Here is a 26,931-nt window from a genome sequence, read left to right on the forward strand (position 1 = left end):
AGTTTATGGGCTTGTAGAGAAGGATATCGTCTGCGTATAGAATGAGTTTGGCATTGGTGGACAGGTTGATGTTAGCAATTGAGTTCATGAAAATGTTGAATAATAGCGGTCCTAAGATTGACCCTTGTGGGACACCTGAGGTCACTGCAACAGGGTCTGACATAGTTCCCTCCAGGACTACCCTTTGCTCTCTGTTGGTAAGATAGTCTTTTGTCCAATGCAGTAGGTTGCCACAAATGCCTACGGCTTGGAGAGAGGATATGATCTGTGGGTGGGGTACTGAGTCAAATGCTTTCTTGACGTCAAAGAACACAGTTGCCACTTGGTGATCATTTTCTAGAAGTTTGTGCCAGTCGTTAGTGACAGATAGGAGGGCTTCTTGAGTTGAAGATTTTGGTCTGAAGCCAAACTGGCAGTTTGACAGGAGCTTGTTTGAGTATAAGAACTTTGAGATTCTCTTGTTTTCTATTTAAAGAGCATCCCATTGTTCAGGGAAATTCCCTAATATGCTAATCATGTTTTGGAATAGGTACAAGAAGGGGATCCCCTCACATTGTACGACCATTCATGATCCACGGCCACACGATCGATCACTTTCTGCCGCAGCGTGTGTTGAGATCCAGCTAGCTAGCCGGCCATGAAGGTGACTGTGAAGACCATAGATGCCCAGAGCATTCAGTTGGACGTGGAGCCAGATGTGAGTGCGCTAGTGTACATATTATATAAGTATAAAAGGGGTGGTATTTGTACTGACCTCCCTCCACTGCCATGTAGCTGACTGTGAATGAGCTCAAGATTGCTATTTTGGAGAAATTGGTAAGAATTGTCCCTAATGCTGCATTACTATGCATACTCTGTGATGATTTGTGCAGGACGCTGTGGGAAAGCAAATACGACTGATTTGGCGAGGGAAGGTACTCAATGACGACAAGAAGTTGAGCGAATATGGTACGTATATATGTTGCTGACTCAGCAATTATAACCTCTGTGTATCGTGTAGCTCATTATTGTCACTATATAACTTTACTCTGATTAATGCCCACCATTACAGCAAGTGACGAACTCATGCTCCACCTGGTGTACAGACCACCCCCCAGGGAGGATGGTGAGCACACACACACACTGTGGGGGGTATAGGTTATGCTTCATTAGGATTTAGCATTAAATAGAGCATCTTTGAACGACCATCACTTTAGTTCTGTAGGTCCAATAACGATAGAGGCCTTTCAGATGATGTGTTAAAATCAAAATTCTATTTATACTATAGCCCATTGTCTTTAGGAAAATGGAAAATAATAGCCCATGACAAATTTGAGATTCCATTTGAAAGAGCTCCTTCTAAGCTTTCATCGTTGAATTGGATCATCAGAACTCTAGTTACAGAGCCAACTCTAGTATTTCAACTCAGCGTTAAATGCTTTAAATGGCCCTAAATTGCAGTTCTATTGGTGTGGGGTGATCTAGGTTACCGTATGCTGGTTGACCCTACATGCCACGAGTAGCTTGCTTTCATTACTGTGGTTACTCACATGTAATTAAGTGGTTGATTCTAGTTGTAACATCGGTTGTCTTTCATTGTATCACTTTCATTCTTTATGTTAGCTGATTACCCCTCAGGCACTAATGAGGGGGCGGAGCCTGATGGGGCCACACCCCCTCCCCCTCCTCGGGTAATTGACCACACCCACGAAGTCATGTTCGTACAAGGTGACTCTGCAGACATTCCAGCCAGTATCACAGAAATCACTCAGGTACGTGCGTGGGCGTACATCACGTGTTTTCATAGTAAAACTTCAAATATTTGTTAGTCACAGTCTGGATAATTACAATTTTGATTGTGTTCTGTAGCTCGCTGATAGCTGTATTATCAGGTGGTGTGCTTTAATCTTTAATTATCTGTGTACATATTTTGCAACCATGAGTAGCGTGAGGATATGTGTTTGTCTCCTCCCCCCAGGGGCTGGTGGACAGAGTGCTGGGTTCACTCAATGCTCAGGGTGCACGAGGCACCGTCACTGCCACTGCATCGTCTATTGTAAGCCACACCCCCTTTTGTGTGTAGTCCCTCATGCTTCCCTCATACAGGATTCAACCGGACGTAGGGAGACTGCACAAGTGTCCGCTTCCACTAGGGAGGCTAAACCAACACTTCCTATCGCTGATCCCACACCCCCCACACCATCACAGCCGCCCCCACAACCACCCCCTGCAGCGGAGGCCACACAGACAGCTGAGGCCACACCCCCAGCAGAGGCCACACAGACAGCTGAGGCCACACCCCCAGCAGACCCCCCACCCACTGAAGAGGAGGACAAGGAAAAAGAGGCACGGGAACAGCGGGAGATGATACAAGAATATAAAACACAGAAGAATATTCGAAGTCATGTGAAAGATGCTTATCGTACTCTTCAGCATGCTGATAGGGTGTTGCTAAGATATAAGGTTGGTCCAGTGTAACCACCCACTCATCTGTTATCACTCCCCTCCCCCTCCACCCACTCCACACCCTTTCGTCTGTTAGAAAGCGTCGGCTCGTGCAGATGGTCAGACTGTGGATCCGGACGAGGATATTGAGACAATTCATGACGTCAATCGTGTGCTTGCTTACAACAACGGAACAACAAGGTGTGTGTGTGGGTGTGTGGGTGGATGTGTGTGTGTGTGTGTGGGGTGTGTTGTACACTGTACATGTAGTTATCTTTTAGCAGCCATAACTTTGGTCCAATGTCGTGCACTTTCTGAAATCTTTGAAATAGACCTTTCAAATGATACTGCCCATGGTCCAAGGCCGAATTATTATGACCCCCGACAACATTTTGGATTTAAAGACATCGTTTGAAATGTGTCTTTCTAAGCTTTCAGAAAATCAGAAAATCATAAATTGGATCAAGTTATGGCGACTGAAAGAGTCCCTAAACCAACAATATTAATAATTATAATAACCTCCCTCTGCTCATGGCATGCAGTGCGAGTATCTACGTGACACTGTTGAACTATCAGGAGGACCTGTTCGCACGAGCTCGCCCACTCACCCGTCACATGACTGACACCATCCAACGCAGCCAACCACACCAAGTCAGTCCAACAATATAATGAGGTCATAATCATGTGTGTACCCCCCGCCCCCGCATACTTTACATGACATGCACCGTCAGTCATGTAGTACTTGTAGGGAGTTTGTATTTATAGTGTCAGATTAAGATAGTAGTTTTAAGGAACTGTTTTGTAATTATGTGCGTGACCCCGCCCACCACACACACCACACAGGAGCTGGAGGCTTGGAAAGAGGCCCAGATTGCTCAGACTGTACGAGAGTTCAACTATTACATGGGCCATGCTGCTGTCTCTCTGTCACGCCTTCATGTCAACATGTTTGCCCCTCCCCCACGAGTCATCGTCTCCACACCCCCCAAGACCACAGAGATGAGGGGGATCATGTCACAGATGAGGTCCATGCATGCTGCACCCCGTCCCCCCTCCGGTAAGTGAGCGTGGTTTGGTGGGCATCTCATAATAATTTAGCAAAGTAAAAAAAAAGAATTATTTTGCATTGTTAATTTTTGTTTCATTCACTTGTTCTTTATTTCCTCCAGGCTATGTGATTGAGATTACGCATAACGATGAGAGTGGGCAGGAGCGGACCACTCGAGCACGACTAGACACTGGGGGTCGTCCAGGGGGTCTCTTTGGTGGCCTCGGTGGTGGTGGTGGTGGTGGTATGGGACTTGGCGGAATGGGGATGGGGCTTGGTGGAATGGGAATGGGAATGGGAATGGGAGGTGGTCTGGCCGAGCTGCTACGGCAACGAGTGGAGCGTGACGAACAAGAGGAGGAAGAAAAGAAAGAAACAGATACTGGCACGGAGGGAGCGAAACCAATGGAGACAGAACCAAGCATGCCCAGTACGTCTAAAAATGGCAGCAAACGAGAATCAGAGGAGGAGCATATGGATACTAGCACACCCCCTGCCAAGAAGCCGTCCATTGACCCCGATGAATCCCAGCCAAAGCCAACAGCTGCTACTAGTGGGTCGACCTCTGACCCCTCTGCTGGTAAGTCACATGCACAATAATAATAATAGTTCAGTATAGCCTCGTTCCTATAATAAAGCGGATAGGCAAACAATATTGAAGTCCATAAGCATACAGCTCTGTTATCCTTGTGCCCCTACCGTCTGCAGGAGAGGGGGACAAGTGATGACTCAGCACGTACGGCCGCACAGAAAGCTATAGAACTATTGACAATTGAATTAACTCTTAAATTGATTTCCTATTGTAATGCTACATGTATTGTGTGCAATAACCATTTCTAATTAATGTGTGGTTGAGTTGTGATGTGATGTGCTATTGTAAGGAAAAGTTGAACACTTCACAGCTTCTGGAGGGGGAGCTGATAAATCTGAACCTGCCAAGTCCGAGGGTGGCGATGATAAAGAGGGCGTGGCCACAGAGGATGAAGAGGGCGTGGCCACGGAGGGAGAGGAACGAGAGCTAACGCAGATAGAGAAGGACATATCAGAATATCTGGCACGACTGGTTGCTCATATTGTGGCTGGGACTCCAATGCTGCCGCCAAGCATGAGGGGGGAGGCAGGTCAGTGGGTGTGGTCAACTGAGGGGGGTGGTTTTATCTCCTTTTTATCTGCTTTAATTAGGTGAGGCCTCTGGAGGTGATAAAAAAGAAGAGAATGATGAGAAAGAGCTGACGTTTGCGCAGAGATTTGCCGGACCACCAGGTACAAAGGTTAAAATTCGGCAGCCTCCCCAGCGTCCAATGTTCCCGGGTATGGCTCCTATGGAAGGACCTTCCATCACTATTGACAACCCAGGGGACGGCGCTGAGCCAGAGGTCAGTAGTAGACTATGAACTTTTGTAACATTGTTTGTTCTCTCTGTTAAGCTCCCGCGAGTGGGCTGAATACGCCAGCGATAGTCTTAGGCTCCCGCGAGTGGGCTGAATACGCCAGCGATAGTCTTAGGCTCCCGCGAGTGGGCTAAATACGCCAGCGATAGTCTTAGGCTCCCGCGAGTGGGCTAAATACGCCAGCGATAGTCTTAGGCTCCCTCGAGTGGGCTGAATACGCCAGCGATAGTCTTAGGCTCCCGCGAGTGGGCTAAATACGCCAGCGATAGTCTTAAGCTCCCGCGAGTGGGCTGAATGCGCCAGCGAAAGTCTTAATCAATGATTTTGGGAATCTTTCAGCTGCCATAACTTATTTTGTGGATCGAAAGTCAAAAATGTTATGGTTTTTTGAAAGCTTAGAAAGAGACCTTTCAAATGGTACCATCAAAGTTGATATTCGAGAGTTAAAAGTATTTTCTAATTTAGCCGTACCATGGATTATAGCCCATGGTCCGAGGCCGAAAAATGACAAATTAGGGCCGCAACGAAATTTTGGATTGAATCACATCATTTGAAAGGAATTTTTCTAAGCTTTCAGAAAATCCTAAAATATTTGACATTGGATCAACTGTACTCAAGTTATGGCTGTTGAAAGACACCCCCCCTCCGTTTAAATTAGAATCGGCTCTGTAACTAGAGTTTTGATGGTCCAAATTCTACTATAATTTTTTGAACGCTTGAAAGAGCCCGTTCAGATGGTATGCTCAAATAAAATTGACAAGTCATAATTTCCCATTTTCGGAAACATTCCATCCATAGGTTATAGCCCATGGTGTTTTGTCAGAACAGGCCGAAAATACTAGTACACCATTTGAAAGGCCTCCTCTCTCTAAGCTTTCAGAAAATCATACAATAGCAATAAATGTGATTGGACCAACGGAACTATCATAATTCACCCCCCCCACCCCTACCCCCCACAGATGAACGTTGATTTCCCGATGCCCCCTGCTCTTCAGTTCCTCCGTAATCTCCTCACGAGGGATTCTGACAGCGATTCAGAAGATGAAGATGGAGATAAGAAAGAAGGAAAGGATGATGAGAAGGGCGAGGCTGGTGCTAGTAACGTTGAGGGTTCAAAGTCCACCGCTGCTGAGGGGTCAAAGTCCGATGACGAGGGGTCGATGTCCACAGACAAGGATGAAGATCGACCTCTGTTTGGAAGAAAGAAAACACCTCGTAAACCAGGTACTACTGCATTAGAAATTTACTTGTCTACATTTCACTGTACCTCCCCCCCATGTAGATGAGGAGCCCCCCTCCCGAGAGCTGTGGGGGGTAGACAGGGACGAGGTGGAGTCTCTATCTGACGCTGGTAGTATGGACTCATTGGACTCTGATCACGAGATCCCGCCCATTCACCCCCCAGTCATAGCACCCGCCACTGGGGCACAGGCCGAAGCAGGTGAGCATATCTGTGTGTGGGTGGGCCTTTGACTAATAAGTCTAGTGAAGTTTTGGATTGAACGTATCACCCGGTACATCCACCCCCTCATTCTGTGCAGGTGCTGTGGTTCGTGAGTCTATGCTGCACACGTTCACTCAGCTGCGACAACGCTATGTTGGAGCCTCTACACAAGCGGAGACTGTCGAGGATGATATGGGCATGGTGGAGAAACTACTGCAGGACATCTCCAAGGAGCTATCAGTGCTGGAGGTCATGAGTGTGTTCAATGGAGCTACTGCACCTCTGGAGCGATTGCAGCCGCTCCTCCGCGAGTTCTTAAGAGAGAAGCTGCTCTTTGGGAGCTTGCCAGACATTGGGAAGGAAGAGACGGCAGTCAAGAACTTCACACAAGGCTGTCTGTCAAGTCTTAGAGCCGTAGAGGTGAGCATTGTATGAGGGGTAATAAAAGCATCATTCTTGTGGGCCTCATTACTAGCTCTTTGATAGAGCTTAGTGGCTGTAACAGCTGTATACTGTCCTTATGTACTGAAACACCTCACATTCTTATGCAGCATGTACATGTACTACAGTTGGCTCTGTAACTAGAGTTTTGATCGTCCAAATTCAACGATTTTATGATTTACTGAAAGCTTAGAAGAAGCCCGTTCAGCTGGTATGCTCAAATCTCAAATTTGGAACTGGCCATAATTTTCCTAAAAAGACCAAAGGATAGCCTGCGGTATTTTTCCAAAAACAGGCCGAAAATAGACTTTTGATTTTAACACATTATCTGAAAGGCCTCTCTCTAAGCTTTCAGAAAATCAAAAAATTAACGTTATTTGACCAACGAAGCTAAAGTTATGGTCGTTCAAAGACACTCAACTCAACAGGTACCAGCTGCAAAACTTTATGCTCTCCCTGCAGGACCAGCTGCCTCTGAGGGACGCGGGTATTGACTTCCCCATGACAATCTATCGACTGTTCTCCAGTCAGTTCAGAGCAGCCTACTTGCTCATAATCAGAGACTACCCAGGAGAGGGAGGCGCTGTGTTTGCTCAGGCACTCTCACACTGGGCCAAGAGCTCCAGTGCTTTGTTTGGACAAGTACTGCGACACTGCATCAATGGAGAGCAATACTTTGAGGATCTTGTTAAAATGCTTGTGGTAAGGAGGTCATAGTTCACCCACTAACCACTCCCCCTTCTTCCTCACTATCCCACACTTGTGTGAAATTGCATCAAAGAAATGTATTTTCGTTCCCTAACCACACACACTCCTCACAGAACACACTGTTCCCGCCCACCACACCTCCACTCATTCTGAATATGTGCAACTCAACCATCCATCGACAGCTGTCCAGGGTCAAAGGTCGCCCGTCCAAGTCCCCCAAGGAGCTGGATGCGTACATTGTGTGGAAGGAATGTGCCACGCCCACTCCTAACAAAAGCTACGAGCTTAGTCAGTTTCTGGCTGACCAATCAGAATTCAGCTCTAGCATGCCGACAGTGTTTCTTCACAACGTTGTCCCCGAGGGTATAGAGGTCACTGGACCTCCCACAGAGCCCCTTGCTGGACCCCCTGCGGAGGACCCACCCCCTGGTCATGTACCACAGGTAACCACACTGTATGTCTAATTTGTGTCTATGCATGTTTCTAATGAACTCTGAACTCTTGATACGGTCATGTAATTTTACATGCTTTCCATGTACCTGTAATAAAGTGCAAGTGTTTTAGGCTAAGATCTTATTGTGGTTTCTGTTGCGAGTCTACTGTAACCAGATATTATGATTGTTATGGTGTGTGTTCCTTGACCCCCCACAGAGCTGGGGAACAGCGGCCATACGAGACAAGAAACAGATGGACACTAAGAGAACCATGCCGTTCTCTGATGCTTACCTAGCTGGCATGCCCTCCAAGAAGAGGAAGGTACACAACCTTTGTATATACATAGTCTGGTGTGTTAACCCACATTTGCCATTTTGTCTTTGAGAGCCCATAATTTATGTTCAGATTGTCCAATTTCTTAAGGACATGTATGTTTTTAGCATTGCTAACCCTTTGAACTTCCTACACGTCTCCCTCACACACGCCCACTCCACACCCTCACACACACCCACACATGCTCGTCTCCCCAGCAGTTGGATATGAGCAAGCCTCAAGCAGTGCCAGCCGACACTCTAGTGGGTACACTCGTTACCAACGCGACCTCTGACCTCACCCCCCTCCGAGGGAGGAGCAATGAGGGTGAGACCCTCACTGATCATAGTACAGTAGAACCTCGATTATCCGGCCCTCCATTATCCGGAACCTCGATTATCCGGCTTGGCAGTTTTTCTTGTTATCACTGATAACGAGATCAGAAAATGGGCGTGTCCCTCAAATGCGCATGCGCATTGCAGCTGTTACCATGGAGACATGCCTGCTTATCTTCTGCACATGCGCAGACAACCATGTGGCACTGCTGTTTATCAATAAAGTGGGTGGATCAAGGCGTGGTTTATCTATTCAATTATCCGGCATATTCACTTATCCGGCCTGCTTCTGGAACCAAGGTGTCCGGATAATCGAGGTTCTACTGTACTCACTGAAGTCTTGTTACTCTATCTCATTAACTTGTATGTTATTAGATAACCTCCCCTTCTCCCCTATCCCCCACAGGGGTTATTATAATTTATTGCTTAAATTCCCCCACCCCCTACCCCCCACAGAGGTGAGGGACGCTCTCCTGGCTAACACACAGGGTCTGGCTGATGCTATAAGAGAGGACATTCAGCGCGGTGTGGCACGACGTCTCTTGGAGGACACACATTTCATCAGAGAGAAGTATCCCAAGAGTTGTGAATATTTCCAGCTACCCCCCACATAGCTGCGATCTGCCCGGGGGGTCCACATTGACTGTGTACTAACACTTGTAGTTTGAATTGAATTATTAAGCAATTTATTTGGAACATCGTGATTATTTTGCACACCTTGTTAGATCATTTAAATAATTTTTGACACAAATTATTATTAATCAATTGTTTGTCACGAGTTCTCTGTTTCCTTGAACCTGCAGTAAGAGAAGCCATATATGGTCACACCACACTGTAACAGTTTAATAGCTGTGCTCTTACTTGCACTTTGGACAAGTGTAGAACACAGTTTGTCCCTCGTCTGCTCCTCGTGTCTGCTGAGTGGTGTACGTCATCTGGTCATGCCCACACTTAAGACACCTACGCTCCACCTGTGTGTGTGGTGTGGGCGAGTGATGTGTGAGGGTGTGGGCGGGTGATGTGTGGGCGTATTGCATACCATAGGTCCATCGCCTTTGTCTGTTATAGCCAACTTTTGTTTACGAACAGCAAACTTTATACTAGAGTACTCCTCCATTCCTTCATATGCTGCGCATGCGCAGTAGAGACAAATGGTGCACGGTTAACATGAATTATCAAAGTACATTTCATAGGTGCACTCACTGGATGCATCTTGTTGGTAGTCACAGAGCTTGCATATCACATTACCACTGTCAACTGGCAACGGCAGGATAGTACCACAGTAGGGACAGAAGGAAGGATCCGTGCTAAACCAGCGAGACATGCTCTGCACTTCAGTATTACTATATCTAGATCTAGCCCCACCCCCAGAAGACCTCTCCTATAAATAGAGATTTTTTTACAGATAGAATCAAAAGTAGGAAACTGACGACCTGTTCCAGACATTCATAGCTAGCTAGCTAGTCAAGAGACACTGCGGTACAGTTGTTTGCAAGGTGGAGATGGATGCAACGAAGGTCTGCGAGGGGAATGAAGACACTAGGGGGGTGCGCAGGAGGGTGCAAGGTTCAGATAAGGTGAGGTCATGACAAGAAACTAATTAGATAATTAATAATGAGAGAGTCTATTGCTCATCCACACACACACACACACACACAATGATGTTAGTGTAGCATTTCATATTGAAACTGCATCATGACAATTTTGCATTAGTAACGATGCAAAATTCGATGTTTTTATAATTATTCGTACTCAGCATCATAACGTAACGTACATGCAGCCTCGGAGCTAATTAATGATAGCGTAGATCTTCATTAACCCCCCACTGTGATTACCCCCTGCACCCTGCACCCGTAGGCAATACTCGAGGTGTGGTTGGTGTCTATATCATATTCTACAACCTGACAGATGGTTGTGTCTGCAGCAGATTGTTCTACACCAATGATCCGACCATAATTATGCGTTTCATATTATACTACGATTTACAAACACTGTTTAATAGCTTATACCAGATATTGTCTGTATAATATATATTGTGTACAGGGACGACCAGTTCAAGTGACTAACATCTCAGCCTCCACCGTCTGTCAAGAAACTCGATCGCCCACTCGCAAGTTATCACGGTCCAATTCTGGCCTCAGGCTAAAACCTGTTGTTCAGGCTGGTCGCCCCGGACAACCAACCAGGAGCGTACCCACTACATGGTTCCAGCATAACGAAGAGGGGCCTCCCCTTACTTATAAGATGGAGGTCAACTTGTTGCTATGGCTACTCGTGGGCGTGGGATTTGCTGTACGGTTTTGGAAACTAGACTGTCCCCGGAACATAATGTGAGCAAATATGCTATAGAGCAATTTAAAGTTGAATGGCCTCTTCTATTTGTTGCAAGTGTAGTCGATTATCTGGCATTGTTTGCAAGCATGTATCTTTACAAGATTAGTTGTGAATTTTGGCAATTGAGCCAAAGCTGAGCCAGATATTCACAAGATGCCCTGTAGCAAGCAATACCTCAATATTGACACTGGTAATTAGATCATCTAAAACAACTGTAGTGATTGTACAGTGTATTTTCTGTGAGAAGTTTCCTCCTAAACACTCCAGTGTGTATGATGATTGGGCAGTGTAGACATGGCAACCAGCCCATTCAACAAGGCAATTAGACCACTCTTAACATAACCACTGTCCTGTCTGCATGCCAAGTGTGTGCATGTCACCTCTTGTGTGGTTTGTATGCTCTTTAATCACCACTTCAGATTTGATGAGGTTCATTTTGGCAAGTTTGCAAGTTACTATCTCCAGCGAACGTTCTTTTTTGATGTTCACCCCCCGCTAGGGAAGCTACTCTTTGCCGGGATAGGTAAGGTACCCCCCTAGTCGTGGGGATCGGTGAGGTACCCCCCTAGTCGTGGGGGTCGGTGAGGTACCCCCTAGTACGTAGTTGTAGAGGTTAAGAGTTGTAGCTGTAGAGTCTGTGGAGTCTAATGGTGACTGTTGGAATTTGATTACCTTCCTAGTAAAGTTTTAATGGGCTCCTGCTTCAAAGCTTTATTGACAGCTGTTGTAGATCAAAGGTCCTAATCTAATTAATGCCTTATCAGTACACAAGCCTGATAGTCTTGTTCCCACACTGTGTACTGCAGGTTACCTAGCTGGCTATGATGGCTCCTTCCTCTTCCCAAGCATCGGAGTAGGTGAGAGCTGTTTCATTAATCTGTCAATACTTAATTAGGTGTGTGGGAGTTTTGTACTTTGAGCTGAATATTAATTGCTCATTGAACTGAAACAACGGGGGACCACATTGTGCACCTTATTAGCTTAGGGGGTGAAATATGATCTAGAAATCTGCTCAATAGACAAATTCCCACTTATCCACACACCTCACACACACCTTACACACACCTCACACACACACCTCACCCCCACACATGTCACACACCTCACACAATACTCACCCCCACACATGTCACACACCTCACACAACACTCACCCCCATGCACACACCCCACACAGAGTTTCCTTTTATGGTGCCGTACATTGCAATGCGTGGAGCCTCTGCTCTGTGCGGCTCTCTCCTCATACCGTGTGTTTACTCTGTGAGTACACACTGTACACACACTGAACCCTGAACCCTGAACCCTAGCTGTTGTTGTTGTTAAGAGGGCATGTATACAAGTAGTGCTCATGTGTGATATTCAATATTCCCAGATCATGTTGGAGCTTGGTTTCTCCCACAGGGCAGCTCTCTTAGCAGGCTTCTTCACTATATTTGGTAAGTCCACACACTTCCCACACGCCCTCACACCCATACCCCCTCCACACACTCCACAGAAAACTCGCTGGTGCTTCAGAGCCGTGTCATCATGCTTGACTCGTTCCTCATTCTCTTCACTTACCTCTCACTTCTCTGCTTCCTCAAGTTCTACCATCAGAGACACGCGTAAGCCACACACAGTCTAGTGGGGGACTAGCTGCACACAGTCCACACACAGTCTAGTGGGGGACTAGCTGCACACAGTCCACACACAGTCTAGTGGGGGACTAGCTGCACACAGTCCACACACAGTCTAGTGGGGGACTAGCTGCACACAGTCTAGTGGGGGACTAGCTGCACACAGTCCACACACAGTCTAGTGGGGGACTAGCTGCACACAGTCCACACACAGTCTAGTGGGGGACTAGCTGCACACAGTCCACACACAGTCTAGTGGGGGACTAGCTGCACACAGTCTAGTGGAGGACTAGCTGCACACAGTCCACACACAGTCTAGTGGGGGACTAGCTGCACACAGTCCACACACAGTCTAGTGGGGGACTAGCTGCACACAGTCCACACACAGTCTAGTGTACAACATACATAGAGCCTCTGGAGTCGATGCATTTGTATTTGTTAATTGTTCCTGTATTATACTGCATATGCTTCTTTACATAAGCTAAATTTAAAAAATGGAAGTTTTGAGATATCACATTACTTATAACAGAGGCTAGTGTATAATGCTGTCAGTAGTGTGTGTGTGTTGTTACCTCCCTCCAGCCCATTCTCCCCGTCCTGGCACAAGTGGCTAGCGTACACTGGCCTAGCTCTCGGCCTCATGTTAGGGTGAGTGAGATAAACTGTGGAGTACCATATAGCAGAATGTTTCGAAGGTATAAACTTTTGCGGAAATACTTTAGAAACGTTTTTGCGAAATAGCATTGTTTTGCAAAAAGGCTGCTATTCCGTAAAATTTAAATAATTACCCCGGCCCGTGCAGTGTAAAGTACAGTGGTCTCCTGGGGCTCGGCTGTGTGGGTCTGCTGACCCTGTGTGACCTCTGGCAGCTACTAGCAGACAAGGCTATTGACGTGGTATGTATATAACATATGCCACTGATGATCCTTACCCAATCACTCTCCCCGTAGACTGAACTTGCACTTCATGTTCTACTGAGGGGTGTGTACTTACTGGGGATTCCCCTACTCATGAATATCATTATCTTCTATGTCCACTTCCTGGTGTTGAATCAAGCTGGTCCTGGCAACTCGTTTGTCTCACTACCGTTCCGTAACTCTCTTCAGGTATGTACTAGCTAGCTGGTGGGTGTGGTTAGTAGCTAGCTGGTGGGTGTGGTTAGAAGCTAGCTGGTGGGTGTGGTTAGTAGCTAGCTGGTGGGTGTGGTTAGTGAGTGTGAGTGGGTGTGTTGTAATTGTTTCAAAAGGTCATTAAAATAATCATGACTCGTGTTAATTCCCTCCCTCCAGGGATCTGTTGAAACTCCTCTCATTGAGCTGTCTTCGAATGCAACTTGTAAGTACTGCACCACACACACACACACACACACACACACACGCCTACACACACACCCACACCACCTCCCACACACACACACATATGCCCACATTCACACACACCCACACCACACACACACACACCACACACGCGCCCACACACACACACCACACCACACACCACCTCCCACACACACGCCCACACACACACAGTGATTAGGTACAACTCTAACTTCACGCTTCGCTCGACTGATGTGTCTTGTTGGCTCCACTCTCACGACCATCTCTACCCACTCAAGTACGCTGATGGGAGGGGCTCCAGTTACCAGCAACAAGTCACTTGCTATGACTTCAAGGATCCCAATAATGCGTGGACCATCAGGAAACCTGCCGGGTGTGTGTGTGGGTGTGGGTGTGGGTGTGGGTGTAACACTGTCGTTCGTACTAAATAATTTTACAATAAAGCCTTTTTATTTGACTCGTTCTTTATTTCCTCCAGTACGAATGATTCGTCCATCTCAGAGGACATAGGGGTCGTACGGAATGGGGACGAGGTAGAGGTAGTTCACCTGCTATCAGGCAAGCTACTAAACAGGTGAGAAGATTCCAGTGTAATAGACCACCCTCTGTACTGTCGGTATACCCGCAGCCATGATGTAGCCGCTCCACTAAGCCCCACCCTCCAAGAGGTGGCGGGCTATATTAACTATTCAGCTGCCTTTGTACCTCACGTACACTGGAAAGTGGTGAGTCAATCCCTAACATTAAATGAACATTAAACGCTATCTTTTTTGGTAAACACTAGTGAATATTATTATCCTGTTCCTCATGTACTGTTGCTTTTGCCATCAAGTATGATTTTGCCGCCCCCCTCTACTCAGAGTGTGGTTGGACTGAAGGATGGTGACCCTGTTTACTGGGAACCTGGCAGACTGAGATTGAAGTTACATCACACGTTCTCCAAGCAAGCACTAGCAGTGAGTGAGCTGTTGTGTGCGATTTCTGCTCTTTTGGTAGCTTCTTTTGAGAGCCTGTAATTTATGTTCAGATTGTCTAATTTCAAAACTAATTGATGCATTTAATAGCTCTCAGAATTACCTTTCAAATGGTGTGCTTAGATACATCCCTTCCCCCCCCCACACACACACACACACACACAGTGCACAGGTAAACGTCTCCCGGAATGGGCCTTCCAACAATACGAGGTGGTGACAGACAAAGCAGTGGAGGGAAGCCAGACTATCTGGACAATGGAGGATCTGCAGGTTGTGAGGGGAGACAACAAGACTAGAGATGAAGAGGAGGCTATAAAGAAAGAGTGGATAAGTCAGAAACAGGCTAACCAGAATGTAGAGTTCACAGTCAGCGACAGCTACTCATTCCTAGAGAAGTATTTGGAGATCCAAGTAATGTTTTTATTGATTTTGTTATTTATTTACTAACTGCCCCGCCTCCTTTGCAGCATCACATGTTGACGGCCCATGGTTCCCTAGGAGACCATGCGTTTGGAACGCCCCCTCACAACTGGCCGCTATTGAGTAAGACCCTGCCCTATTGGCTTGATGAGACGAGCAACAGTCAGGTGACTCTGATGGGGAATCCCCTCCTCTGGTGGGCGGGGTGTGGGGGCGTGGCACTATTCCTGCTACTGAGTGCGGTGTATGCACTGGCTAGCAAGAGACTCGTCTATATCATCCAACCAGGTGAGCTTTAGTGTAGAGTTATACAGTGGAACCACTTTATTATAATGGACACCTTTGGGGGAACACACAGAGGTGGTCTTTGTTGAGGGGTTGTAGTGGAACCACTTTATTATAATGGACACCTTTGGGGGAACACACAGAGGTGGTCTTTGTTGAGGGGTTGTTTCGTACACTAACTGTTTGTTTGGGACCTGGCTAGTTGGTCTCTCTTTGGCCATTTAGAATCAGTAGCTAAAGTCAGTGTTATACAGGTCTGTTGTTACGATTACACTATGACTGTATGATGATAATTATATTTGTATTCTCTCCCCTGCCCCTGCCCCTGTAGCTGAGTTTGAGGGTTGGTTGACAAGAGGGGGTGTGCTGGTGGGTTGTTGGCTGGTCCACTTCCTGCCTTACTTCCTGTTGTCTCGAGTCTTGTTCCTCCATCACTACCTCCCATCACTGCCTTGTCAACTCATGCTCCTAGCTGCCCTCTGTGATCACCTCCACATATGGACTAACACGTGAGCGTGCCCTTTGTTGTTAGTGTAAATGAAACTATGTTTGCTAATAGCATAGCTTTTTGTTTTCTTTGAAATTAGCGTGTTTTGTGAGATAACTTAGACTAAATGTGTGTGGGGGGTTTGCTCCTATCATTTGGTACAGTTTTATTTGTGTTATCTACCCCCCACAGACTACCCCCTGTGCTGCGTATGCTCTACCCCCTCCTGGTGATTCTCTTCTGTGTCTGCGTGGTCGCCTCCTTTCTCGTCTTTGCCCCGTTCACGTATGGCTTCCCCTCTCTCTCTGTGGAGCAGATAAAATGGCGGCACTGGATCGAGACCTGGGACCTGCTGTTTCATATGACTGCCTCTTCTTGAAACTGTTTGGCATTGTATGTGTTTTATGTATGCATTCAGTCACAATCAATTTCTGTTTTCTTGATTTTTGCATATATTTCATGACTAATAAGAACACTTAACGATATGTCTCATGTGATCACTATATATCATTATTACTACCCTGAGCTGATTGATCAATAATAATGATAATAGTGCAACAAACTCATCAACAATAAATGATATACGTATAAATTATAATCATAGACAACGTGACTAAGTTAATAATAATAATTATGACTCCATAAAATCAGATAATCATAGTCTAGATCAAGTTGAGCACACTAGTTAGCCACGCCCACACAAGGGCTAAGACTGAGACTGTTCCATGGCATTCACCCGGGAAAAGTCGATCTCCCACTGACCATGATGGCGCCGAACCATTGACAAGAATTGCTGACCTCTTACAATCTCCTCATTCGTGTACGACCACAAGGCTTGAGCAGTTAACCCCGTAGCCTCCACAATCCCCTCCACAATCACCAATACCTCAAAGTCTTGGTTATTCAGGTCAGACAGGGTTAAATCATGCATGGGACTTGCCTCGGTGATCTTGTGATGCACTAGTGCAGGGGTTAAGAGGAGAATTCTGTCAGTCCCTGCATCATAACCACACTCCAGGTCGTGTTGCTCAAAGGCGTATCGTTTCTCCTTGCTAGTGGCCTCAGGGTCAATCAGACGATTCCAGTAGAGAATGAGGCGAATATGACACTCCACAATTTGTGAGCGACGTAAATCGCACAATCTAAACTCAAAGAATGTGTCTCCATCTTTCTTATAAAGCACAGCTTTGTCACTGAAGACCATCGTCTTTCGTCTGTTCCGAGGTCGCGTTAGTTTGGAGAATATGAGACCAAGCATTAAAGAGTCGATAAGCAGACCCACTAGACATTGCACCATTAAGAAGAATATGCCCCACCCACAGTCGTTCTGAACGTACTTGTTCCCATAGCCAATCGTGATTTGTGTTTCAATAGAGAAGAGGAAAGCAGAGTTGAAATCGTACACGTTATTGAGACAGGTGTTGTTGAAATGGCCGTCAACGTAAGCCACGAAAGCCCACATGCCAGAGAAGGCAAGCCATGAAACAATGTAGCTAGTGGAGAAGAGAGCGATGACAATCCACCATGGAGAGTTCATCATCGTAGTGAAGCCATCGGTTAGGTAGCCAAATACACTCAGTCGGAGTGACCCCATGTTGACATGCTTCATAAGAGATCGTCCATTCGAACGTTTGAGAATTCTCGATCTCCTCCATAGGTTTGTGTGTGGAATGAGATGTACATGTGTGCTGTCCTGGATATTAGCAGTGGCTCCTAGTAGAGTGTTGTAGGTGCTCTTAGAGCTGGAGCTAGAGGGGCTGGACATAGTGTACCTGTGTGTGTGTGTGTGTGTGAGCTAGAGGGGCTGGACATAGTGTACCTGTGTGTGTGTGTGTGTGTGTGTGTGTGTGAGCTAGAGGGGCTGGACATAGTGTACCTGCAGTGTGTGTGTGTGAGCTAGAGGGGATGGACATAGTGTACCTGTAGTGTGTGTGTGAGAGCTAGAGGGGATGGACATAGTGTACCTGTAGTGTGTGTGTGTGAGCTAGAGGGGATGGACATAGTGTACCTGTAGTGTGTGTGTGTGAGCTAGAGGGGATGGACATAGTGTACCTGTAGTGTGTGTGTGTGAGCTAGAGGGGATGGACATAGTGTACCTGTAGTGTGTGTGTGTGAGCTAGAGGGGATGGACATAGTGTACCTGTAGTGTGTGTGTGTGAGCTAGAGGGGCTGGACATAGTGTACCTGTAGTGTGTGTGTGTGAGCTAGAGGGGATGGACATAGTGTACCTGTAGTGTGTGTGTGTGAGCTAGAGGGGATGGACATAGTGTACCTGTAGTGTGTGTGTGTGAGCTAGAGGGGATGGACATAGTGTACCTGTAGTGTGTGTGTGTGAGCTAGAGGGGATGGACATAGTGTACCTGTAGTGTGTGTGTGTGAGCTAGAGGGGATGGACATAGTGTACCTGTAGTGTGTGTGTGTGAGCTAGAGGGGATGGACATAGTGTACCTGTAGTGTGTGTGTGTGAGCTAGAGGGGATGGACATAGTGTACCTGTAGTGTGTGTGTGTGAGCTAGAGGGGATGGACATAGTGTACCTGCAGTGTGTGTGTGTGAGCTAGAGGGGATGGACATAGTGTACCTGTAGTGTGTGTGTGTGAGCTAGAGGGGATGGACATAGTGTACCTGTAGTGTGTGTGTGAACAAGGTCTGCATTGAATGGTATAAGCCACAACACATGATAATTGATGGCAATTAATTAACGCATTAGCTCTATAGCTATACAGTTTACATTCAAGCGTGTACAGTGCATATACAATACCTTCAATCACGGTTAGTACACACAGAGACCATGCAGTGCAGTGCAGTAGCTCGATCTATGGGTCGCCACGCTTCTTTCAGTAATCTGGAATAATCTGCAAGCTAGCTAGCGCTACCTCAGCCCCTCCCTCTTCAGTCTGCAGCTGAAAGGTCGTCATGCTTGAAGTCATGAATATTAGTTGAAGAAGTGTGTGTGTTGTGTACTGCAGAAAAATATTTAATAAAAGCATGAGGTCTATATGTTATATTAGTCCATCATATAGAGACAAGGCTTTGATAATGGAGGGGTCGTTCTTGGCTCCTTGGATAAATTCCTCTTCAGTTATCTTACCATCTCCATTCTGTAGGTGTGTGTGTGTGTGTGTGTGTGCACTTAGCATGATACACAGTGAAAATGAAGGTGCCACCTAGGCTAGTGAACTGACAGTTATGTAGGCATTTCCCTCATCCTATAAAGTGCTTCATTAGCATCAAAGCTAAGGGCTATTGACTAATGAGTATCCTTATATACTGAGGCCACATACCCAGGCCACACAAGAGGCAATCTCTCATGATAATACTAACACTAACAGTAGCTAACACCACACTGTAGAATCAACTGATTGTTTCAAGACTACACAATATGCATTATGCATCATAACTATAATCTACGTGGCACATATGTTATGTCACACACAGTAATTATATGCACCGTATCCATGGCTTCGAATATCCTGTTGACCCTGAGCTGTGGAGTTTCAGCCCCTTCAGGGAACTCCACCATGGAGCCCACCATCTTGTAGATGGCCTCTACAACAGCCTCCATTTCATCTCTCGTGATCACACCGTCGTGGTTGTGATCGTACAGCTGAAACGTCCCTGTGTGTGGTGTATGTGGGTGGGGGTGGGGGGGGGGTGAGTGTGTGGTGTAGTGTGTGTGGGTGTGTGTGTGTGTGTGTGTGTGTGTGTGGTGTGTGTTTGTATTGAACACACACACTACATTGTGTTAACACAGTTCCCACACCACACCCTCAACTTGCAAACTAGAACTACTTCAACAACTCTGCTACACTAGTATAGAGTTCTTATAGCCAGGGAGAGGTGGGCATAGCCAGTAAGGTTTTAGCTCACATTGCAGCTTCTCCTCTAGACTGCCCCTGGAGGCAGTGGACAGACCAACCACAAACTCTCTGAATTCTAAAAGTCCGTTGTCATTCAGTGAAAACCTCTCATACAGTAGCGATGCAAAGGCTGTAGAGTCTCCAAACGGGAAGAACCGCTTATATATCTTGCAGAACTCCTACAATAGAGAAGAGCAATGATATGCAATCAGAGGTGAGAAGATGAAATCAATATCAGTATATAATGTAGACTAACCTCTTTACTGATGGTCCCTGAGGGGGAGTCATGGAGGAACCCTCTGTACCACTTGTTCAGCTCCTTCTGACTGACTGCAAGGGATAATGCCCTCATTACACGCTACAAGCATGTACAAGGTATCATGTAGATAACCCAATATCATGCTCTAGCTTTAGCCCTGCTGTGTACCATGCTCTAACTCTAGCTACCTGCTGTGTACGTGTACCATGCTCATGCTCTAACTCTAGCTACCTGCTGTGTACCATGCTCTAGCTCTAGCTACCTGCTGTGCAGCTTACAGTGCGTGTTCTGTGTGAGCTCCTCCACTTGCTCTGGGCTCAGCTTAGCATGTTTAGCGCCCATGATGATGATGATGATGACGGTTGAGAGGATCTTTGCACACAGTATATATACACTCTAGCTCTAGCTAGATCATCATTCACAGCCCCACCCCTTTTTTGAGTGCACCGGAAGTCCGAAAATCCAGCCCCACCCTATTTTGAGACATCCTCTCTTTCCTTGTAACCTCCATTTGAAGATAGCGAAAAGATTGAGCAGTCCCTTACGAAATATTGAAATGGTAAAATGGTCATCTTCAAGAAGCATTTGTCTACAAAACAATGTCCTCTCACTTGACTGACTCGCTCATAGCCGGCGCCATCTCTGGTGGAGTCACCCGCCTAGTTGCTGCTCCTCTGGATGTACTCAAAATCAGATTCCAGCTCCAACTGGAACCCATCAAGGTAATACAATCAGACCCCCCCCCATGCAGCATCATGAATCATGATCATACAGGCTGGGTCCAAGTATTCTGGTGTGTTGAGTGCAGTTAGAACTATCATAAAGGAGGAGGGGCTCTCTGCATTCTGGTGAGTGTGGGGGGGGGCTGTCATGGTGAGTGTGGGGGGGGGGGCTGTCATGGTGAGTGTGGGGGGGGGGGGGCTGTCATGGTGAGTGTGGGGGGGGGCTGTCATGGTGAGGATTATAATCATGGATTATTGCTTCCAGGAAGGGCTTTCTTCCCGGGGAGTGTCTCTACATACTATATAATGGAGCACAGGTAACTAACCCTCGTGTGTGCATGGCCCCTCGTGTGTGTATGGCCCTCGTGTGTGCATGGCCCTCGTGTGCACATGGCCCTCGTGTGTGCATGGCCCTCGTGTGTGCATGGCCCTCGTGTGTGTATAGCGCTGCATTCTTACTAGTGTTTCTCTACGTCAGTTCATGTCATTTGAATGGGCTAAGAAGATACTCCACGCCCACTCATCTGCTGCCTCTGTACAGAACACGTCAGGTGAGTACAGTAAACCTAGCAATTATTATCACTACATTTTCGCTCGTACTTTCAGGAGTGAATTTTGTGAGTGGGTGTGTCGGTGGTGCGGTTGCCACAGTAACCTCATTCCCATTTGACGTACTCAGGACGAGAATGATAGGACAAGGAGAACCAAAAGTAGCGAACCCTCTACTCTAATGATGTAATACCCTAGCCCATTTCATGAACTTTGTACCCCTCTCAGATCTATAAGAACACGTTTCAAGCTACTAGGATCATGTTCAGAGAGAATGGATTAAAGACGTTTTATAAAGGTCTGTTGATTGTGTATTTAATGTATTCACCCCCCCCCCCCCCCCTCCTCATTGCCCAGGTCTAACCCCTGCCCTGCTGTCAGTGGTACCACTCACTGGGCTAGTGTTCACCTTCTATGGAATGTTTAACTACCTGTGGGACATCACACTTGAACAGGTACAGAAGCCCTCTTTTGTGTTAACAAGGATGCAGTTTCTCTTTCCTTTCGTTGTATCTTGGTTGTATGAGTTGATCACATGTCCCCTCCTCACAGAAGTTGCTAGGAGCCAAGTCGCTGGTGTGTGGGGGGCTTGCTGGGGTCATCCCAAAGCTCATGCTAATGCCACTAGACTTCTCTAAGAAGAGACTGGAGGTATGATCATGTACACCCTTACAAGTGTTGCAGTCATAACTCTGATATATAAGTCACAATGTATCCACTCACCTGCTGGCTTTACTTAGTACGCATTCAATCCCATTCTTTCTAAGTACTTCTATATTATACACACTAGTATAATTTGTGTACGTTTCCCGTGAGTGGGTTCAATTCACTAGCAATAGTTTTAACATGCCTCCTCACAGGTACAAGGATTTGAGAGTGCCAGAGCCACTTTTGGGAGTGTGGGCAGTTATCGAGGGTTCTTCCACTGCCTGATGACCGTGTACAGAGAAGAGGGGCCTCGAGCATTCTACAAGGGGGCTGTCCCCACTCTACTCAAGGTAAGTACAGCAGCACTATACTGTGAGAACAAGAACACTTGGAGTAGCATGTAATCAACTATTTAACACTGTATTCAAGAATTGTCGTACTTTAATATTGATTTAATAACTGTTTAATAAGTTATGTCTGTGTGTCTACACGTCATTTTATGATTGTCCATCATCAATCAATAATATTCCCCTGTGCAGTCTGCAGTGTCAGTGAGCATCTCCTTCACCATCTATGAGCACACTAGGAACTTACTAGTGGGACTCAACTCATGACTTATATCACATCCTACCAATTTTTATTACCATTCTTTTTATTGCAACCCAGATTTTGTGTTTCACTTAGAATACAACCAAGTTAATGGTATTCATAACAAAATCTGATGCGATGACGTCATAGCTCAAATGAGCTCCACCCTTATTTTGCACTTGCAGAAGGTTCTTAGCACCTTCGACTGGGTCGTACAAGAGTTTTGCTTCACATCATTCAACAGCTTTCTCTCTCAGGTTAGCATGGACGAGGTGTCGCCAGCTGTGGTAGACATCAAGACAAGTGGATGGGAGAAATCAAAATCAGGCCATGAAGAAATCTCCATGACACTAAGTTCTAATGAGAAGGATACAGTGCCTGTAACGTTTCAAGAGACCCTCTCCGGTGCTATAAGCGCTGCAACAGTAGCTCTCATGGACGATGCTCACATAAGCACCTCCCCTTCAATGATGGTGCAGCAGGATGAAGACGAAGTAGCCATGAAACCAAATAGTAACAGCTTGTCAGGAGATATGCCAGCGGCTGAGGTTGTTGCCATAGAGAGACCGTTCATCGCCCCCGGCCCCACCGTTCAGTCCCCCATCACAGTCGTGCTGGACAGTGCAGATCTCTGGGCCCAGTTCTATCAAGCAGGAACGGAAATGATCATCACTAAAACTGGAAGGTGCCAGACCGGCGTAACATAATACAATTTCCATATATTTCGAGGGTATAAACTTTCGCTGAAAGACCGTTAGAAAGGTTTTTGCAGAGTAGCAGCCTTTTTGCAGTATGCATGTGAATTACATTTTTGCAGTACATGCTTAATCAGCGAAAACCGCGAACATTTTTATACCATCGAAGTTATTATACCCATTTTTCTCTCTGTGTGCAGGAGAATGTTCCCCTCCATAGTGACCAGTGTGAGTGGACTGGAGCCGGACTCCAAATACTCTATAGCACTCGAGGTCAATCCTGCTGACACACATCGCTACAAGTTTGTCAACGCTCGATGGGTATTTGCGGGCAAGGGTGAATCACATGACGAAGGCATGCTCGTGTTCAATCATCCGGAGTCACCATCAACTGGCAAGCATTGGACCAAAAATAAAGTGTCGTTCAAAAAAATAAAGTTGTCCAACAACAGGAACAACAAGAAGGGTCAGGTAATAATTATATATATATAATGAGATTTGACACGTCACGATAATAATAACATTTTCATATTTAGCACTGCGTTAACACACTCATTCTCCAAAAGCAATGGCTAACCAACCGTATCCATTGTAGGAATCAACGCTCTAGCTCTATGTAATGTTTGGTTTCTGCAGGTGGTCGCATTGAACTCAATGCACAAGTATCTTCCTCGTGTGGTCGTTTCCAAGGTGATTTCAAAAAAGAAATCGGTAGTGGTACACACGGAAGATTTGGAGAAATGCAGCTTTGTGGCTGTGACTGCTTATCAGAATGATCAAGTAACTCAACTGAAGATCGACTATAATCCATTTGCTAAGGCCTTCAGAGATGCTGGTACTGACCAACAGTAAGCTATGCCTGGTACTAGAACAGTCTGTAGCGATCTACACACAACAATAGATGCTGCTATAAGTGATATTAATTAGGTATGGTTCCTATGGCAATGCTGCCACCAGTGCTGGAATGATGAGTGCCTGGCCCCCTCTCTCTCCACTCCTCTCACCTTATGGAGATCACAGTGAGTAACCCCCCCCCCTCTCTTGACCCCCCTCTCTTGACCCCCCCCCTCTTGACTGACCCCCCTACTATCCCTCCCTGTGCAGCCACTCAACCTCTCTTGAGCCCGGCTGGACTACAACACTCACCCTTACCTCAGTTCAACACTGCATTCGGCAACTTTGAGTCCCCTCCATTCTCACCGCTGCCAGCCTACAGGCAGATACAGCCACAGAACCAAGGTAAGGGCGACTATTACACACATGGAGCCATTATTGCATGTTGCATTGATAGTGTTATTTTAACCACTGATCAGTACTCCCTTAAAAAGTTATCACGTTGGACGGTTGCTATGTCCATTAATTATAATTCGTCCACACATTAGTGTTTACATGCATGAGTACATTCCAGCAATGTTATGATCTCTCCTCCTCCAACGCAGTGCTCCAGCAGCCATTGTTTGGACTCAGCAATCAGCAATCTCGACCGTCACCTATACCTCGATTCAACTCTGTGTTCAACCACTGGGACACACCCACCAACCCCAGTAGTACGTTGCTACCTCACACTCGTAGAGCAGCGTGTTTGAATCATGCTGTTAGCTGCTGTGCTATATGAATTCCTGTACAACAATTGTAGCACATGTAAATTGTAATAATTATTACGATATTAACTGACCCCTCCCCCTCCCCCCTGGCCCTCCCCCCTCCCCCTCCCCCCTGGCCCTCACTGCAGGCACTCCACTGTCCCACCATCCCAACAGTGCCTTCATGATCCCTCCAGGAGATATAATACCTCCTCTCACTCAACCCCCTACCACGCTACCATAGTAACATGTTCATCCTAGGACACTACTGTAGTTGACTACATGACTTCATTGTTCATATTATTTTGTTGCTTATGAAAGTTATTTTTGAAGCACAAATCACTTGTAAACATTTCACCTAATGTGCATGTACATATTCTGCTGTTATATAAATTGGTTCAAGTTCAGTAGAAATCCCGGGCCATAAGTAGTCGACACAACAACTCTCACAATAAACGACGCTGCAAGTATAGCAATAATAATAAGTAGATTAGTCTCGTTCCCAGGCCGAGGCTGAAGGTACACAAGTATACACACATGGAGTCTACCTTTGGGCAGGTGTTGTTTGTAAGCAGCCACAGTGCCCACTAGGCATTCAGCATTCTCAGAGAGAGAGGCATCAGAGAAATCCAACTGGAAAGAAAACAGCAGTAAAACAGACATCCATCTAGAAAATTATGACCGGAATAGTTTATATTGTATAGGTACATGTAGCTGTTACCATGACAATTGAGTCATAGTTACAGAGTGTTAGGAATGTAGAGAGTCTTGTACCAGCATTGTAGTGTCACTGACCTTTCCTACTGGCATGTTGACATAGCCATGCTTGTCACACTTGAAATCTCTGCTCTGCTGAAACTTCAACACATTCTTTGCAGCCTCTTTCAGTTCGATGACAGTACCTACAGTGAGCACACACCATCAATACTTATAGGAACAGCTAGTGACAGCTCACCTCTGCGAGGGTTGGGCATCTTAGTGCGGAGCTTCTTCTGCAAATGTTTGATCTTCAGGTACATCTCTAAAGTGCACAGACACACATCGAACTCCAGTCCAGGGTCATTGGAATCAAGCTATTGAATAATACAATCAGGAATTAAATACAGAGGAATAATTAATTAGCACTAAAATAGGCAATCTAGAAAAGAGAACCTTTTTGATGAGTTCTTCTCCACCTACTATATCAGCACCAGTGCTTAGGCCCTCAGCCCCCTGTGTGTGGGTGTGGATGTGTGTGGGTGTGGGTGTGTATGTGTGTGATGTGTGTGTGTGTATGTGTGTGATGTGTGTGTGTGTATGTGTGTGTGTGTGTGTGTGGGGGGGGCGGCAAAAAAGTAAATTTGTCCTGAAACCAAGGCTGCATACATTGATATGGTACAGTATACAGTATTGACCCACCTCAGCCAACAAGAGTATCTTGCTCTGAGTGCCGAACCTATGGGGGTATATCAGAGCCCCCCTGAAGCTGTCCCGGGACTTCCCCCTCTTCAGTGTCATGTCCAACTATACAGGTAATGTTACAAGTATTAAACTGCACATGTGTGTATATTATTATTAAAAAAACCCCAAAAAGACAGGAATACCAGTACTGTTAGATGCTGATCAGGCGTACTGACCTTGATGGATAGTTCTACTGTTTCTGGAACTTGAGACATGGAGTACGCTCTCAGAGCACGCAGGGCTTCGGGGAAATCCAGAATCTGTATGGAGTGATATTGTCACGATTAAAGTATGGTGGGTGAGGTACTTAGGGGATTTCCCTACCAGAGTGTTGCATGCAGTTAGCCAAAGGGAAGGCCCGGTTACGTTAAGAATGTGCTAATACGTATGTATGTACCTCTGGATCTCTTTTCCCTAGCTGGAATATTCTACTAGCAGTGGCCTGGATGGGAGGGGACGATTGCTGGGGTTGTGAGCTAGCTGCCCTCATCACAGTGGAGGCTAGAGCTCTTGTACTACACAGCTTTCTTAGCAAAGCCATCTCTTCACTCCAGCAGGAATAATGGTTGGGTAAAGAGCGTTAATGACTCTTCTCAAT

At 46.3% G+C, this 26,931-nt stretch overlaps 8 protein-coding genes across 12 annotated transcripts; 4 read left to right on the plus strand and 4 right to left on the minus strand.

Moving 5' to 3' along the window:
- Window positions 1-516: 516 nt before the first annotated feature.
- Window positions 517-9,324, plus strand: LOC135342588 (large proline-rich protein BAG6-like). Of its 3 annotated transcripts, XM_064539357.1 has the most exons (22): window positions 517-697; window positions 775-816; window positions 873-948; window positions 1,052-1,105; window positions 1,618-1,751; window positions 1,958-2,035; window positions 2,086-2,217; window positions 2,254-2,442; window positions 2,522-2,625; window positions 2,967-3,075; window positions 3,268-3,481; window positions 3,594-4,052; window positions 4,375-4,593; window positions 4,655-4,848; window positions 5,823-6,087; window positions 6,146-6,304; window positions 6,405-6,727; window positions 7,211-7,450; window positions 7,570-7,899; window positions 8,108-8,212; window positions 8,422-8,530; window positions 8,995-9,324. In XM_064539357.1, exons 1-22 carry the CDS (start codon window positions 638-640, stop codon window positions 9,150-9,152), a joined length of 3,753 nt encoding a protein of 1,250 aa, XP_064395427.1. In that variant the 5' UTR covers window positions 517-637; the 3' UTR covers window positions 9,153-9,324. The 3 variants fall into 3 exon arrangements, with proteins under 3 accessions (XP_064395427.1, XP_064395425.1, XP_064395426.1); XM_064539355.1 differs by having other exon boundaries at window positions 2,086-2,442; XM_064539356.1 differs by having other exon boundaries at window positions 2,086-2,442; window positions 8,425-8,530.
- On the minus strand, window positions 9,221-9,925 carry LOC135342801 (DNA-directed RNA polymerase I subunit RPA12-like). Its single transcript, XM_064539663.1, has 4 exons — window positions 9,742-9,925; window positions 9,578-9,666; window positions 9,400-9,509; window positions 9,221-9,335 (listed from the first exon to the last, which is right to left on the minus strand). The coding sequence occupies exons 1-4, from the start codon at window positions 9,860-9,862 to the stop codon at window positions 9,311-9,313; spliced, it is 345 nt and encodes a 114-aa protein (XP_064395733.1). The 5' UTR covers window positions 9,863-9,925; the 3' UTR covers window positions 9,221-9,310.
- Window positions 9,926-9,934: 9 nt separating this feature from the next.
- On the plus strand, window positions 9,935-16,520 carry LOC135342607 (protein O-mannosyl-transferase 1-like). 2 transcript variants are annotated; one of them, XM_064539387.1, is made up of 20 exons: window positions 9,935-10,115; window positions 10,396-10,407; window positions 10,582-10,868; window positions 11,292-11,395; window positions 11,679-11,729; window positions 12,049-12,131; window positions 12,244-12,307; window positions 12,367-12,475; window positions 13,070-13,135; window positions 13,290-13,383; window positions 13,438-13,593; window positions 13,777-13,822; window positions 14,017-14,197; window positions 14,303-14,398; window positions 14,453-14,549; window positions 14,685-14,780; window positions 14,964-15,209; window positions 15,266-15,506; window positions 15,835-16,012; window positions 16,183-16,520. In XM_064539387.1, exons 1-20 carry the CDS (start codon window positions 10,041-10,043, stop codon window positions 16,367-16,369), a joined length of 2,469 nt encoding a protein of 822 aa, XP_064395457.1. In that variant the 5' UTR covers window positions 9,935-10,040; the 3' UTR covers window positions 16,370-16,520. The 2 variants fall into 2 exon arrangements, with proteins under 2 accessions (XP_064395457.1, XP_064395458.1); XM_064539388.1 differs by lacking the exon at window positions 10,396-10,407.
- Window positions 16,518-18,902, minus strand: LOC135342725 (ATP-sensitive inward rectifier potassium channel 12-like). Its single transcript, XM_064539558.1, has 2 exons — window positions 18,751-18,902; window positions 16,518-17,762 (listed from the first exon to the last, which is right to left on the minus strand). Exon 2 carries the CDS (start codon window positions 17,753-17,755, stop codon window positions 16,697-16,699), a length of 1,059 nt encoding a protein of 352 aa, XP_064395628.1. The 5' UTR covers window positions 17,756-17,762; window positions 18,751-18,902; the 3' UTR covers window positions 16,518-16,696.
- Window positions 18,903-18,909: 7 nt separating this feature from the next.
- On the minus strand, window positions 18,910-20,552 carry LOC135342779 (neuronal calcium sensor 1-like). 2 transcript variants are annotated; one of them, XM_064539640.1, is made up of 5 exons: window positions 20,387-20,552; window positions 20,106-20,179; window positions 19,860-20,028; window positions 19,441-19,607; window positions 18,910-19,090 (listed from the first exon to the last, which is right to left on the minus strand). In XM_064539640.1, exons 1-5 carry the CDS (start codon window positions 20,448-20,450, stop codon window positions 18,992-18,994), a joined length of 573 nt encoding a protein of 190 aa, XP_064395710.1. In that variant the 5' UTR covers window positions 20,451-20,552; the 3' UTR covers window positions 18,910-18,991. The 2 variants fall into 2 exon arrangements, with proteins under 2 accessions (XP_064395710.1, XP_064395709.1); XM_064539639.1 differs by having other exon boundaries at window positions 19,426-19,607.
- Window positions 20,553-20,626: 74 nt separating this feature from the next.
- LOC135342739 (mitochondrial thiamine pyrophosphate carrier-like) lies at window positions 20,627-22,749 on the plus strand. Its single transcript, XM_064539577.1, has 10 exons — window positions 20,627-20,830; window positions 20,883-20,956; window positions 21,096-21,147; window positions 21,309-21,381; window positions 21,437-21,540; window positions 21,608-21,677; window positions 21,737-21,834; window positions 21,932-22,030; window positions 22,240-22,377; window positions 22,567-22,749. Exons 1-10 carry the CDS (start codon window positions 20,708-20,710, stop codon window positions 22,639-22,641), a joined length of 906 nt encoding a protein of 301 aa, XP_064395647.1. The 5' UTR covers window positions 20,627-20,707; the 3' UTR covers window positions 22,642-22,749.
- A 21-nt stretch (window positions 22,750-22,770) lies between these two features.
- On the plus strand, window positions 22,771-25,180 carry LOC135342683 (T-box transcription factor TBX19-like). Its single transcript, XM_064539490.1, has 7 exons — window positions 22,771-23,300; window positions 23,511-23,781; window positions 23,947-24,158; window positions 24,238-24,329; window positions 24,415-24,549; window positions 24,750-24,857; window positions 25,043-25,180. Exons 1-7 carry the CDS (start codon window positions 22,771-22,773, stop codon window positions 25,135-25,137), a joined length of 1,443 nt encoding a protein of 480 aa, XP_064395560.1. The 3' UTR covers window positions 25,138-25,180.
- Window positions 25,181-25,184: 4 nt separating this feature from the next.
- On the minus strand, window positions 25,185-26,924 carry LOC135342758 (large ribosomal subunit protein uL1-like). Its single transcript, XM_064539608.1, has 8 exons — window positions 26,731-26,924; window positions 26,510-26,593; window positions 26,292-26,396; window positions 26,046-26,105; window positions 25,849-25,966; window positions 25,689-25,795; window positions 25,442-25,526; window positions 25,185-25,354 (listed from the first exon to the last, which is right to left on the minus strand). Exons 1-8 carry the CDS (start codon window positions 26,872-26,874, stop codon window positions 25,278-25,280), a joined length of 780 nt encoding a protein of 259 aa, XP_064395678.1. The 5' UTR covers window positions 26,875-26,924; the 3' UTR covers window positions 25,185-25,277.
- Between the last annotated feature and the right edge of the window lie 7 nt (window positions 26,925-26,931).

This window comes from Halichondria panicea, chromosome 10 (genome assembly GCF_963675165.1).
Source record: "Halichondria panicea chromosome 10, odHalPani1.1, whole genome shotgun sequence".
NCBI classification, from domain to species: Eukaryota; Metazoa; Porifera; class Demospongiae; order Suberitida; family Halichondriidae; genus Halichondria; species Halichondria panicea.

What these genes read in the sequence shown, in the direction of transcription:
- LOC135342588 (XM_064539355.1), top strand. Translation starts at nt 638, where the DNA reads ATGAAGGTGACTGTGAAGACCATAGATGCCCAGAGCATTCAGTTGGAC. An exon ending in CAAGAAGTTGAGCGAATATG is followed by an intron (nt 949 to 1,051) that starts GTACGTATATAT and finishes CCACCATTACAG; the next exon opens with CAAGTGACGAACTCATGCTC. An exon ending in TGGGGCACAGGCCGAAGCAG is followed by an intron (nt 6,305 to 6,404) that starts GTGAGCATATCT and finishes CATTCTGTGCAG; the next exon opens with GTGCTGTGGTTCGTGAGTCT.
- LOC135342801 (XM_064539663.1), bottom strand. Translation starts at nt 9,862, where the DNA reads ATGTCTCGCTGGTTTAGCACGGATCCTTCCTTCTGTCCCTACTGTGGT. An exon ending in CTACCAACAAGATGCATCCA is followed by an intron (nt 9,667 to 9,741) that starts GTGAGTGCACCT and finishes GCGCATGCGCAG; the next exon opens with CATATGAAGGAATGGAGGAG. An exon ending in ACAAAGGCGATGGACCTATG is followed by an intron (nt 9,510 to 9,577) that starts GTATGCAATACG and finishes CCACACACACAG; the next exon opens with GTGGAGCGTAGGTGTCTTAA.
- LOC135342607 (XM_064539387.1), top strand. Translation starts at nt 10,041, where the DNA reads ATGGATGCAACGAAGGTCTGCGAGGGGAATGAAGACACTAGGGGGGTG. An exon ending in GACTGTCCCCGGAACATAAT is followed by an intron (nt 10,869 to 11,291) that starts GTGAGCAAATAT and finishes TCACCACTTCAG; the next exon opens with ATTTGATGAGGTTCATTTTG. An exon ending in CGTTCCGTAACTCTCTTCAG is followed by an intron (nt 13,594 to 13,776) that starts GTATGTACTAGC and finishes CCCTCCCTCCAG; the next exon opens with GGATCTGTTGAAACTCCTCT.
- LOC135342725 (XM_064539558.1), bottom strand. Translation starts at nt 17,755, where the DNA reads ATGTCCAGCCCCTCTAGCTCCAGCTCTAAGAGCACCTACAACACTCTA.
- LOC135342779 (XM_064539639.1), bottom strand. Translation starts at nt 20,450, where the DNA reads ATGGGCGCTAAACATGCTAAGCTGAGCCCAGAGCAAGTGGAGGAGCTC. An exon ending in GCTCACACAGAACACGCACT is followed by an intron (nt 20,180 to 20,386) that starts GTAAGCTGCACA and finishes TATCCCTTGCAG; the next exon opens with TCAGTCAGAAGGAGCTGAAC. An exon ending in CAGGGACCATCAGTAAAGAG is followed by an intron (nt 20,029 to 20,105) that starts GTTAGTCTACAT and finishes TCTCTATTGTAG; the next exon opens with GAGTTCTGCAAGATATATAA.
- LOC135342739 (XM_064539577.1), top strand. Translation starts at nt 20,708, where the DNA reads ATGTCCTCTCACTTGACTGACTCGCTCATAGCCGGCGCCATCTCTGGT. An exon ending in TCCAACTGGAACCCATCAAG is followed by an intron (nt 20,831 to 20,882) that starts GTAATACAATCA and finishes ATGATCATACAG; the next exon opens with GCTGGGTCCAAGTATTCTGG. An exon ending in TACTATATAATGGAGCACAG is followed by an intron (nt 21,148 to 21,308) that starts GTAACTAACCCT and finishes TCTCTACGTCAG; the next exon opens with TTCATGTCATTTGAATGGGC.
- LOC135342683 (XM_064539490.1), top strand. Translation starts at nt 22,771, where the DNA reads ATGAGCTCCACCCTTATTTTGCACTTGCAGAAGGTTCTTAGCACCTTC. An exon ending in GGAACAACAAGAAGGGTCAG is followed by an intron (nt 23,782 to 23,946) that starts GTAATAATTATA and finishes TGGTTTCTGCAG; the next exon opens with GTGGTCGCATTGAACTCAAT. An exon ending in GATACAGCCACAGAACCAAG is followed by an intron (nt 24,550 to 24,749) that starts GTAAGGGCGACT and finishes CCTCCAACGCAG; the next exon opens with TGCTCCAGCAGCCATTGTTT.
- LOC135342758 (XM_064539608.1), bottom strand. Translation starts at nt 26,874, where the DNA reads ATGGCTTTGCTAAGAAAGCTGTGTAGTACAAGAGCTCTAGCCTCCACT. An exon ending in GATGCCCAACCCTCGCAGAG is followed by an intron (nt 25,796 to 25,848) that starts GTGAGCTGTCAC and finishes TGCTCACTGTAG; the next exon opens with GTACTGTCATCGAACTGAAA. An exon ending in TCAACATGCCAGTAGGAAAG is followed by an intron (nt 25,527 to 25,688) that starts GTCAGTGACACT and finishes TTTTCTTTCCAG; the next exon opens with TTGGATTTCTCTGATGCCTC.